Source organism: Patagioenas fasciata, chromosome 11 (genome assembly GCF_037038585.1).
Source record: "Patagioenas fasciata isolate bPatFas1 chromosome 11, bPatFas1.hap1, whole genome shotgun sequence".
NCBI lineage: Eukaryota > Metazoa > Chordata > Aves > Columbiformes > Columbidae > Patagioenas > Patagioenas fasciata.
In genome coordinates this window covers 23162983-23175950 of record NC_092530.1, presented here as the reverse complement: position 1 = coordinate 23175950, position 12968 = coordinate 23162983, and the positions used below count along the sequence as shown (strand labels likewise).

At 39.6% G+C, this 12968-nt stretch overlaps 1 protein-coding gene across 1 annotated transcript; it reads left to right on the top strand.

Moving 5' to 3' along the window:
* The first annotated feature begins 169 nt into the window (after positions 1-169).
* FMR1NB (FMR1 neighbor) lies at positions 170-8755 on the top strand. Its single transcript, XM_071813343.1, has 5 exons — positions 170-281; positions 2042-2155; positions 3293-3430; positions 5884-5980; positions 8637-8755. Exons 1-5 carry the CDS (start codon positions 170-172, stop codon positions 8737-8739), a joined length of 564 nt encoding a protein of 187 aa, XP_071669444.1. The 3' UTR covers positions 8740-8755.
* Positions 8756-12968: the final 4213 nt, after the last annotated feature.

Here is a 12968-nt window from a genome sequence, read left to right as displayed (position 1 = left end):
AAACAAAAATTACTGGGTTCGGGCATCACCTTTATGCAACAAAAAAAAGCACATCCTGCTCTGTGCAGTGATCTGCTGTCATATTCTAATCCATAAATATGAAGTTAAGATCATAATGTGTTTTATGCTTAAGCGCATACCTATTATTCCTGTTGGTTTTATTGCAGTAATGCCGCTAATTGGCACTCATCCAGCGTGGAACTCGGTGGTACTGATACTGCTTTGCAGCGTCAATTCGAGTGAGTATTGCAAGGAGAAAAGCGTTTTCATCGGAGCAGCAAGTACTGTTATTAGCAAGAAGTTAAGTTTAAAAGTTGTCTTGGTAATGATTGAAAAATACTGAAAAATACTACCAAGAGATCTAAGTACTCCAGATAGGGTCAGTCCTGACACAGAAGGATGTGTTTTCCCCCCAGCTATAGTTCCCTATAGTTCAATGTTCCTATAATCTGCTGAGATTTGATGTATGTGCTTACTACAGCAGATGGCTCAAAATAGTTAGCAAGGATTTTTGACTGATAACTTCCATATCAGATGACCCAATTTAACTTCTGGTGCAAAGGATCAGCCCACACATGAAACTTGCATTGAATCCTTCAAGTGTTGAGAAACCAGACTTCAGACATGACCTTTTCCGAGCTTGGTGAAAGGCTGTCGCTGCAAGTGTCATTGGCAAACGTTGCTGCAATATCCAGATGACAAAGTCATTCTGGTTAAAAAAAAAAAGGCAAAAACATTTTTGCAGGTTGTTTGTGAGGTATAATGTAGATATAAATGTGATTAATCTCGCACAAGAGAGCGACGTGTAAGACAGCCATGGTTATATATTCAAATAATTCTTGTCAAGCCGATTGTCAGATCTCGTGAGCTTCCTGCAAAATCATTACAAACTCTTTTAACATTTTCTGTTCTTTTGTCTCGATTGCTGAGGGGGATATGTGGGGGCACTGTGACATTACTGTCAGTGTGAGCTTTGCTGGTCACTTTTCTGTTACACGTTAGTCTTGGGTTCCCTATTTTGACATTTGTTTCATTCTCCCTGCTCTGAAGCTGCTTCTTTTCAAGTGAGTCTCATAGGGCACAGAAGAGCCCAGTGGAGCACCAGGGCAAACGGGATTTATCCGCCTGGAGCTCCTGCTGCTGCCAGCTGAGGAGTCACGGTCAATCCCTTACTTTTTGGTTAGGCCCTGATATCCCTTCTGTTCACAAGGAACTATAAAACCATGAAATGGCTTTCAATAAATTCCATCACTGAAAGCAATTTTCTCTCATACGGAGAGAGAAAAGGCAAACATGATTACTGGGTGGTTTGGGGGTGGGGTTTTTTGGTTTGATTTTGTTTGATTGTATGGTGGGTTTTTTTTGTGTTTTGGGGCTTTATTTCCTTGATTGCCAGTGGAGTCTCGCTGCAATTTGCACTTGCGGTTTCATTATAAAGAGATGTGACACCGCAACTTTGAGTAGTGTAAATGAAAGGTGAGCAAGAAGTCCCAGAGCTGTGGATCACTAGGGTTTGCAAAAATACTCCAGTACCTCTATATACAGGAGTATTTTGCTCTTTTCTACACAACCTACACACTGTAGGTCCCGGTCTGGGCTAGGTGGATGTTTGGTTGTATTTGATAAAGCTGCCTTTTACCAGTTCTGTGTGTCAGTTAGGTTTTCAGTTAGATCTTTAAAATAAAGGCTGAAAATTCTGCTTGTATACATAAGAATAATACACCCACAGATGTAACCCTGAGTTTCATGTGACCTGCATCTTATAGGTGAACAGTAGAGCTTTTCATCTTAACAATTTCCACCTGAATGGATTCTTTAAATTTCACAGCTTTAGTTCTCGTGGTTCATGAAGCAATTTGAAGTAATAGAATTGAACACAACAGGAAGACATCTGTGCTTAACCTTGCTAGCCATCAGTAGTCTCAATTCATAATGACTAGAAATGCCTTCAGAATGGAAGATAATCAGTATGAAAATGTCATTGCATTTAGTTAATTATGGATATTTTGATGGTAATGAGCTAATCATTATGAGCTTTCAGGTTTTGCACAACAAACTCTGAATGTTTCAGAAAAAGGTGAAGTGTTACCCAGCCATCTTCAAATGAAACTGCAAGAGTTGTTTGACGCTGTCAAAACCTTCTTCAGGCCAGTGAGTGAGTGTCACTGCAGCACCGCGGCATCGGTTCTCTTCCCTTTCCCCTTCGTCTGCCTCACTTCCAGTCCACCCTCACGCATTTAGTGTATGTAAAACCCTCAGTCCAGTACTGCAAAGCTCGATAGATCTCTTCAAAACGGCATCGTTAAACTCCCCTTTGGAGCAATCATAAATTGACTTTCATTGCATTACTACAAAACCCTTCATCATCAATGGTGTGATTGTGCTGGAAATGCTGGACAGTTCGGCTTAGGATCCACCTTGCTGAGCTTGACCTGAACTAGCTTTCTAGTCTTCACATGAACATGCAGGAATAAAAGAGCAATTTGGCACATCCTAAGTGAAGGATGCTACCCCACAGTAGTGTCTCTGCCACCTCTACTGCCTAATGAAGGCTCTGTGGCCATAAGCTTAGACTAAACCACTCGCCTTTTGGACTGCTGAAGTTAAATGACAAGAAAAACAGTATTGCATAAAATTGCCACAATGCTAATTTGCTAATATCAATAGCAAAGATGATACCTATGAATACAGAAAGGGCTTGGCCTGTACAAAATTGCAAGTGCACTCAATCGTGGGAGCTGCTGGAACCAAATGGTGCTTTGCTGCTGCTGAGAAAGTGTTGTGTAAGGGATGCGATACCAAGTTTTACAGGAATTAAATAGACATCTATTTATAACTTTCTTATATGTTCAAGCCCTTCCCACAGAGGTTCTCATTATTATCTTTTATTAAATAGCAAATTTTTAAAATGGCTTAAATATTCTGTTCAATAACTAGGTTGGATATCCTAGGGCTTTGTTCCTATGAGCTGATTTTTCAGCTGTAGTGCCAGAGAGATCTACAGCTGCAATGTATTCTATGCTGGGCCCTTAAAAAAAAGTCTTAAATTTCTGTTCAATTTTTAAAATTTGAAACATTTCAGTCAAAAACTGGAGTTTGTCTTTCCCACTTAACAAATAGAAGTACAAAAAGTGGCACAATGGTGTTTAGATTTGGGGTTGTAAATGTTTACTGAAATAAATTGCATAAGATTTTACATGACATGATTACTCGGGACGCCAAAATGACAACTTCCCTCTACTAGAGCATTGTTCTGCAATAGAGATCTTACATATTCTTTCTTTTTTTGAAGCGTGCCGTTACAGAGATGAGCAAGTCTTAATTCCTTGTAACCTAGGAGAGGGCCTTAACAAAACCGAATGCTTGAAAAATAAATGCTGTCCTTCCAAAACCAGCCATGACCTGACCTGTTACATGCCATTTAATGACAGTAAGTATACTTTGTGAATTACTGCCACCTAGGCCAATGCTACTTTGGGTGATTTTCATTTCTGTTTCTTCCTTTAGTTTTTCAGGTCACCACAAGTGTAAGCTTGCATTTGTCTCTGCATATATAATAATACAGAAAACAATCCATTTATAATGAATTAGCTGGATGTCATGTCAACCCTAACACAAGCAAGGAACAAGTAATGCAAATAACCATAGTGCGAAGAGTGGAGTGAAGGCTTTATTTGTGGAAAGTGGAGTTTAATACACAGTAGTAGTGACTCTCTGAAAGTGCTATGAAGAAAAAGTGAAGGAACTGGATGTATTTAATTTGGTGCAGAAGAGGTTTATTGGTTATTTAATAGTTACTGAAGCCTGTTTAGAAGGGCAGTTACTAACATGGGGAAGCCACAAATTCTTCTTGGTTGAACCAGGTGATACAACAAGTGGGAATTGCCACTAAGTGATGCTTCGGAAATTTAGCTCTAAAATTAAGGGAAAAAAAATCATTAGGAAAGTCGTGCAACTCTAGAACAAATCATCAGACGAGCGGAGGAGTCGCCATCCTTGGAGGTTTTCAAGACTTGGCTGGACAAAGACAACTTACTTGACCTCATGGTGGAGGTGGCCTTGCTTCAGGGAGAAGGTTGTTCTACCTGGAGAGCAGAAATCTTACACCAAAATTTCTGTGGTTCTGTGTTCTCAAATTCTGGCCTTAACATAACATTTTACTTTCCTTTTTCCTTTGAGCGTACACTTGGTGTACATGATTGTTTTTCCCTCATATGAAAGAATGCAGCAAACTGTTTTTGTAGGTCCAAACCTTGCACGTAACTCTGCTTTACTGAAAGGGCTGAATCAAATCTGCATTTTTGCCATAACTTTTTTCCCATTTGTGCAGCTTTGTAGAAACAGTTATCGCTTTTCACAGTGAACTTGCTTCAACAAACTGAAAAATGGAAAATTTTAGAGGCTTTTTATTAGACACAGAATTATTTGGTTTGGAAGGGACCTCTCAGGAACATATAGTCCAATCCTCACTGCTCAAGCCAGGTCAGCTACAGGTTTCCCAGTTTCCCAAAACTTCCACTCAAGTTTTGAATATGTCTGAGGACAGAGACTGGAGAACCTCTCTGGGCAACCTGTTCTAGAGTTTACTCTTCGAACCTTTGCAGTTAAATAAATAGATAGTATCATGTTCAGGTGGGATTTCGCATCTTGGTTTGTTCCCCTGCCTCATGTCCTGACACTAGACACGTATCTCATGGTTTTCTCTTCAGAAAATGTCAAGTTTTTAGAGTGATATTTGGAGATTCATCATAGACTTAAATAGGGAAAAAGCCAAATATTACCGTGTTTTGTTTAACACAGCAACTCCTGTTACGTTGTATCCTTTTTTTCACCAAAACTTAAGATGGAATTGTTCTCAGACACACGCAGTCTTCCCAAAAGTGGATGTTAAGTTAGCAAAAAGAAGCCAGAAGCTTAATGGTTTAGGTCTTCCTGGTATAACTCAGCATACTTCTTTGCTTTCAGAGACTATATCCAATTTCAGAAGAGCTCAATTAATACCAATATGAAACCCCAGAGGGAATACTTATAAGCTACCGTGAATTCACTTTCTGCTTGCTCAGAAGCAAACAGGGCTCAGGATTGAGCTTTGAAACTGTTCTTGTAGCCAAGAAGCTCCCCATTCCAGTGCTAGGGCAGCTGTAATTGCTACTAGCTGGATAACTTGTGATAGACAGAAGTACTGTTCAGCATGGGGCCATCAGAATCTGTTTATTAGGGGCATACTGTAGAAATAAAACGTCTAAATACTATTCCCTACTTGGGCCTATATATATCATATATGTATATATACGTAAAAGAGATTTCACTATAGCAAGAGGAAAAACTGTATAGTGAAAGTTATAACTTTTCTGCACATTTTTAGGACAGATACTCAAGCAACGTTAAAATTAAGTATTCAGCCATAACTGCTTGTTTTTTCATTCCACTTTAGCTTTTATTGTTTGTACATTAATATCAAGTGCTGGCTGTTTTACAGAATAATTTGTTCATAGATGAATTAGCTACTCAAATGCTCTTGGATGTACAACATATGTCTAAAGAAAATACAAACACTGCCCTGGGAGCACATGTTGTTTACCTTGTAGGAATCTGTTGACAAAATAGGAGCACTTAGCAGATATTAGACTCATGGCACCTGTGTTTCTGGAAGGCAGTCCCAGGCGTGGGTCACAACAACCCCAGGCTTGGGTCACAACAACCCCAGGCAGCACTACAAGCTGAGGGAAAAGTAACTGGAAAGCTACCTGGTGGAAAAGGACCTGGGGTGTTTGTTAACAGCGGCTGAACATGAACCTCTCTTAGAGGCTGGTCTGTCATCTTCACCTCAATGTATGTCTCAGAATGATTCATAACTAATGCAGACTTCTGCTGACTCTACAGATATACAACTGATATTTCGAGTGCTTGTGCTTGCAGCGGGAGGATTTTTGACTTTGGGGTGTCTGCCGTTCTGTTGCTTTGCCTGTTTGCAGAGAAGGTAAGCGTCAGAGTGTGACCAGCCCCAGTTACGATACTACTGCTTCTAAATGTAGAAAATACAGGCAACTGGCATGTTTGAAGTAGTGAGGGGAGAAGAGACTGGAAAAAAGGCAAGAAACAAATGTGCAAACATAGAAAATGAGTCTTTCTATTTTGAAGCGACATAGAACAGAGAATCAATTTGACTTACAGAAAAAAATACAGCTTATTAACACCGCTGTATTCTTTCTAAAGACATAGTTATAAAGGACTTGGACTTAATCTTATTTCCCTTGCTTGGGAAGCTGCATGTAAAACCTGAAGGTGTGCTGTCTGGGGGTTAAAAAAGAAAGTCTGTGCATAAAACCCTGAGCAGGGCTTGAGCAGGGGTGCCTGAACTTGAGCTCGGCTCTGCAGGACACAGATCCTCTCCTGGGCAGATACACCAAGGAAGGGAAAATCAGGCTTTTATCTCTCGACTCTGCAGTTATATTCCCCCACTTTCTGTCCCTGTTCCCCACCGAACGCTACTATATCCATATGTGTTAAAAGAACTTGGTTTGCGTTCTTCTCCTCTTTTTGGCAGGATAGCAACACCAGCAACTGCCAATAGGGAGCAAAAAAGGTGGCAAATGAGATTTAGGAGCAACCAAGCTATCGGGCAGGTTCCAACACTGCACACAGCCCATCCTGGTCAACCCAGAACAGGTTTTTAGGACACAAGGTCCTGAGTGGAAAGAAAACCCAGAACATGAATTAAAAAAAAAAAAGAAAAGTTTTAAGGAAAACTTAATTTCGCTTTGTAACATAAATTAAACAGAAACAAGTGAGAAAACATCCTCCCACTTGCTTTAGCTCTCAAAAATCACAGGGAAGATGGAGACAAAACTGGTTCTTTTACCACTGTCTTCAAAGACACCTACAACAGAGTGGTGTTGCCTACAGTAAACAATTGACTGCTGCACTGGAAATTACAGCTATGAGCAGGAATGAATTATCTGAAAGATAATAGGGAATAAATGGATGAGAAAAAGCAGGTTGTAAAGAAGAACAAGTAGAAATGTGTCTGTGTGGGACAGACCTAGAGTTCTGCAGTAAGACACAGATGGAACAAAGTAGTAGGTCTGAAGAGAATGAGAGATGGGCTGGGAGTGTGGTTGGGGGAAAAGTGAATTAATTATTTCTAATACTTCTAAAGTGCAGTGCGTTTTTTTTCATGTATAGGGCATATTACAGCCTGTGAGTGTTGTGCAAATGGTTTAGTGTTTGATGTTGTGAAGACTTTCAGCATATGTGTATGTTTTTATGGTAATGGGAAAACGTAAGCTTCACAACATCAACATCAGTGAACTCAGATGGAATGCGTTAACTGTGCTTTATTTTTCTAAGGTGGTAGTTCATATCTAATGGCTAATGCTATAGCTTGGTTAATGCGACAGAATTGTCTTTTTGTGAGGATTTTTTTCCCCCAAGTGTTAAACTTTTGCTTTACTAAGATGATAGTAGTCTGTGCGGGATCATATACATGCACGTACACGCACACATAGACGTTACCAATGCAGCTGCTCAGCAGATGGCTATTTGCTGTGGAGTTTCACATTTAGACAAAACCTGCTGTGCAAATCTCCACATTGCATCTTACGCTGTGCTCAGCAGCTGATGTTCAGCATACAGATAGCTGTACTGAGTCATCAGTGACTCTGAAAACAGGAGGCAAAGAATTAACATAGAATTATCATAAATTTTCTGGAAAATGAATTAATACGTGTTCGTTTTGAGAGAATTCACATTAATGTTTAAATTATCATTTCTGTGTTTTTTCACAACCAGCGAAATTAGAAATGTTGCTGTTCTACTATGACTTGTTTTTTGTTTTGTTTTTTAATGAAGTGATTAACCAGATGCTAAATGGCTTTAATTTCCAACATCATATATTTGAGTTCTAGGAAAAGAGCAATCCTATAACATTGTAACTTTGAGTTTTACCAGTTTTTAGAGACAGTCAACAGAGGATATGGCTTTGAAAAGCATTCCTTTAATGAGCCTAAACCATGTACGCTGGCTGGAAATTCTTTTGTTTTCAATGTTATACGGTCATTGTTTCTCTTGTGTGCTACCAACATAGCACCTCTTTTCTTGAGCTGTATTCTCTGATGCTTTTGCTATGTCTATAACTGTGCTATCCTATCTTATTTCTCTGTTTTGTTAGTCTTCATTAATAACAACATCCAATGACACGTAGGTTAAGATGCTGAAGATTAGGAAAGCACAGGTGCACCTAACTAGTGCTATGTTTGAATCATATTGTGCAGATTTTTAAAATAGAGTAAGAATTAGAAAAATCTTTCTGCTGAATTTCTAGTGCAGCAGTGGGAAGCAGGGCATAGGATTTGGTTGACTAGTTAATGGGAAATTTCTGGTCATGGTTGCATTATATAAATCAAACGGTGAGCTGAAATTCCCGAAGAAAATGTAAGAGATGGGAAAAGCTTATTGTAATGCTTTTCCTGGCCTTAAGCTGCTGCTGCTGAACTCTTGTGATGGCCCCTGAAATCAGCGGTAGCTTTGCGTGTTTTTTTCACTGGAGCTGGGATTTCATGGCTGAAGTTCAGGTGATCTCTGAATTCCTTCTCTGGAAGTCAACCAATTTCACCTGTTGTTTTAAAATGTTGCAGTCCGTGTGTCAATCCTTTACGAAGTGCGAACAAGGAAATAGCTCAAACTATGCAGAAGAAAAGAGCACATAAGGATGACCTTACTAGACGTTTACTGGAATGACTGAAGAAAGACTCTTAAGGACCATAAGAGCATACAAAAAGGTAAACTAACCTTGGAGTTTTCTTTCATTCTTCTGGTTTAGGATTGCTATCTTATATCAATTCTGTAACAGAATACTAAACATATGCAGTACTAAATGCCTGTTGCCTCTCAGTCCAGTATGAGTATGCCAATTTACAGCCTACTAAAGGTGACAATGAAATCAAGCGTCAGTGAGGTCATTTGGCATTAAAGAAATACTGGAGGGAGGGTATTGCTTTGGCAAATAAGTAAAGATGTGCCTAAATCTGGTTATATTGATGTTTAGTATTATTTTTTTTCCCTTTTTGTGTAGAGGAACATCCATCTGATCTTGAAGACCTTGAGCAGAAGGCCACCAGGATTACTTGAGTATGCCCCAGGAAATGAGATGTTTTGTTTTACTATCAGTAATACAATGTTGTCAACCCTTGATAATGCTATTGATTTTGCAATGGAAGTTCTTCATTTCTGGTTTCTCATGTTCATTCCTTATCTCCTGTACAAAAAAGCTGGTAACACTGAAAGGCAAAACTGCTCATTGCAACTCCTGAATAATAAAGCCAGTCTTATTTTATTAATATAGCATCTCTGTGGATGGACATAAAGATACCAGATAAATGCCCATCTCAGTTTAGAGGTCAGTCTTAGAATATTATCTGGATTAAGAAGAGAGTGTTGTCACTCATTAGATTGACAGCAAGCTTTAAAGATAAGCTTGGCAAAAATACAAAGTACTTGAGGAAACTGTGGTAGTGTTTTCTCTGGCATTGTTTCTCTTCACGATATATCGCTGCACCACAGAACTTACTTTGATCTTAAGATGACCTGTCTCCCAAGGTAGGTGATTTCAAAATGGAATTTCTTCCTGTTTCTTTGAAGAGTAACAAAAATAAAAGAAACAAACATGTAATTGTTTCAGCATCTGACTGCAAAGAGTGAGCGCCTAAAAGAACGTCATCAGAAATCAGTATTGCACATGACAATGCAGTCACTGGTCATTTTTCTTTAGATCTGTAAAGTCCATGCAGCAGAATTTCCAAGAGCTACAACTGGGATTAATGGAGATTTGCTCCTAAACTGGCAAACAAGTGTTATGAGGGATTCTTTTAAACTCTGTGTGCTTTCACGATTCCCCGTTTAATATATTTTTCTTAGTTTCATCAGTCATAAAAAAAAAAAGGCATAATTTAAAATCCAAGTATAATAGGGGTGTAATAGGCATATGTGCAATCTCATGAAGTTGTGGGAGTACTTACTATAGTCAGACATAACTATATGCAGGAGCTTTAAAACCTGGTATTGCAAACATTACCACTAGCATTGAATTAATATTACGGATTATTTCGTTGTAATTTTGTAAGCAAAAGTATTATGATGTTTTTGATGTGGAGCAGCAGAATGATGGACACTTAACAGGGCTCTGTTTGCCTTCCAAATCTGATATGTACTTGCCGTTTCTCCATATTATTGTTATGAATGGTGAAATATGTATACAGACATTTTGACAAAGACAAAAAGAGCTTCCTGCTACATTGAATTTAGGGGCACTGTCACAGCTGAAATGTGCGTGTGACAAACCACATAGATCCTCACGGCTGATGGTGACTATGGAGAGAGCTGTGCTCTGGAGAAAGTTGGGCTTTCATATGATGCTTCATGATTTTGATTTGAAGGGTATCGATTTTGATTGGAAGGGTGATATTCTTTCTGGTTCTCTGTTATTGGCAGCACAACTACCTTCGATGTCATATAACGTTCTGACAAAAGGATAAATACTGATGAAACAACTGTATTTAATAGTAAGCAATCAGTGCATCTACAGTAACTGTATCTGGCAGCACCAGAACAAGATAATAAGGAAAATGTATGCACTGTGAGAGGAGGAGGTGAGCTGAAAAAGACACAGCAAGGGTTATACTCCCCCTGGTGGGACAGTGGTCAAGAGCACAGCACACAGACTCGGGCCCTGTCCCTCTTCCACATAGCAGCTTTGTTGTAAAGATGTTCTAAAAAGCTGGAAACTTTGTTTCTCAGTTAGAGAAAATAGAACCTTTGATTTTAAATTGTAATTTTTATAGTATCTTGACAGTTCATTGAGTCAATAGCTGTCAAGCATTGGTATTGCATAAGTAACTGCAATTTGTGCTTAAAATGTCATAATAGCTATTTCATTATTATTGCAGATCAAGATTATCACCTTAGGGTCAAATTACTGATAGTCGTTCACAGGCCTGTGTGTGATGCTGACTTTGCTGACATTGTCACATAAATGTGCATGTTTTGATCAGCTGATTGGCTGCTTACTTCCACTGCTAGATATTTAGATCCCTTTGACAATATTTGTTTGTTTCTGTATTCCCAAACCTTAGCATACTATGGAACAATTTCAACAGAATGTTACCCCAGATTTACCTGGAACATGTGTCTTCCCCGGTGCCTAAACTTCTGGAGTGTATCTTGTACACCAAGCTTCACGTTGCTGAGCCAAACTCATGTCTTCTTTCTACTTTCTGTCACTTCAAAGACCTCGATTATCGCCCAGGTCAGCTAGAAGGAGGCACAAGCATTTCTTACAAGGCTCCTCACAGGGCTTTTGTGGCCAGCAAAAGCAGCTGCTCAGGGCAGCAGAGCAGAGACACCTTCCACCTGCCAGGCCCAGGAGAGGAACAGACACCTCCAGTGCTAAAGCCAGGGACCACAAGATGGTGCTGCAGGAAAACATTTTTCCCTTGGTGGTTTTGATTTCTGGAGAACTTCATTGATTTCTCCCTTTTACAGCGTGGTTCATCAAGTCACAAAAAGGCAGATAGTGTACAATAGAGCAATGGTCACTCAGTAAAAAAGACAACATAATACAGCATATGATGACAAGGCTTTAGAGGAATTACGAGATACACAAACCATTGCTTGTGGCTTTAGATCTGCTCGCTTTGTATTGAACTGATACAGAGTGAAACAAAAGAGCTCTCAGTGGAACATCCCTCTTTATCTTCACAAAGATTAAATAAATACAAGGATAAACAACCTGCCCAATGCACAACAGCTGTGTCCAAGAGTGGATGCCGCCACCCTAGAGACAGGAGCTACGATAGGGCTTCCACAGGAGTACAGCTCTTTTATCACATCACTCAGAGCCTGCACCATGTCTAATGGCAAAGGATTTGTCTCGCTTTCTGTTCCCTCTGAAACATAACCCACACCTTTAACCACATGCTGTAAGATGAAGAGAAAGAGTTGAAATTATTTTTGGAAAGCTTTAAGGCAATATGAAATGGCTGCATTACACTGTAGGCAATTGTGGTGATATCTGGTACTTCTCTCCCTCTGACCTTTAGAAAGCTTTGAAAGTCATGAGAATTAAACTTAAAAAATAAGTACAATGAGATGAAACCCAGGCTTCTCAGAGTTACAGTGAGAGAACAGGTTTGAACAATAAAGCTCAAAAATCCAAAGCCAAATACAAATTTGTATTTAAGCAAAATCCCTGTGACTGGGGAACTGGTCTCATATTTTTGAAGGCTTGAGGTTCAGTTCTGAGGCCTCTTGTTCCCAGCTGAGGTTCATGTAATGCCAGGTAGTGCAGATGTAGCAGGAGAATGTACTTCATCTCTCAACAAATATTTTCCCAGCTTGTCTCCATGTAAGGGGTGCAATTTTGAAATGTTATGGTTCTTCTGATCCTTTGTCGACCCGGGTTTGGGTGCACAGCTAAAATAAAATGCAAAGGTCTCGCTGGAAAATGTATTTCATGTTCTGCTGCAAGGTCCCAGTGGAGCAACTGCCTCTGTCCAACTCAGTTTTGCTTCTGATCTTTGTGCTCCAGAGCTTTTTTGTTCTCACAAAACACTGGAAATTTTTTTTTTTTAAAAAGATTTCTGCCAGATGAAAGTGAAAAACTGTCCACAGCTGTACTATTGTAGCCTTCTAAGTTTCATTGTACTGCTTCCAAGTCCGTTCACAAAAGGCATGTTTCTTACTGCACTGCTTCCTCACAGAATCCGCTATCCTACTTCCACCTCCCATCCAAACGTATAAATCTTTGAGCACGTGTGTGTGTGTGTTCTATTCAGTGTACAAGTGGAATGGAGCTTCGCTCCTGTGCTGGTGTGTGGCTGTGTTTTGGATTTGTGCTGGAAACAGTGTTGATAACACAGGGATGTTTCGGTTCCTGCTGAGCGGAGCTTACACAGAGTCAAGGCCTTTTCTGC

Excerpts from the sequence above, each read along its gene's own strand:
- FMR1NB (XM_071813343.1), top strand. The coding sequence starts at position 170 with ATGCCGCTAATTGGCACTCATCCAGCGTGGAACTCGGTGGTACTGATA. Across the intron at positions 2,156-3,292 it reads AACCTTCTTCAGGCCAGTGA|CGTGCCGTTACAGAGATGAG; the intron begins GTGAGTGTCACT and ends CTTTTTTTGAAG. Across the intron at positions 3,431-5,883 it reads TTACATGCCATTTAATGACA|ATATACAACTGATATTTCGA; the intron begins GTAAGTATACTT and ends CTGACTCTACAG.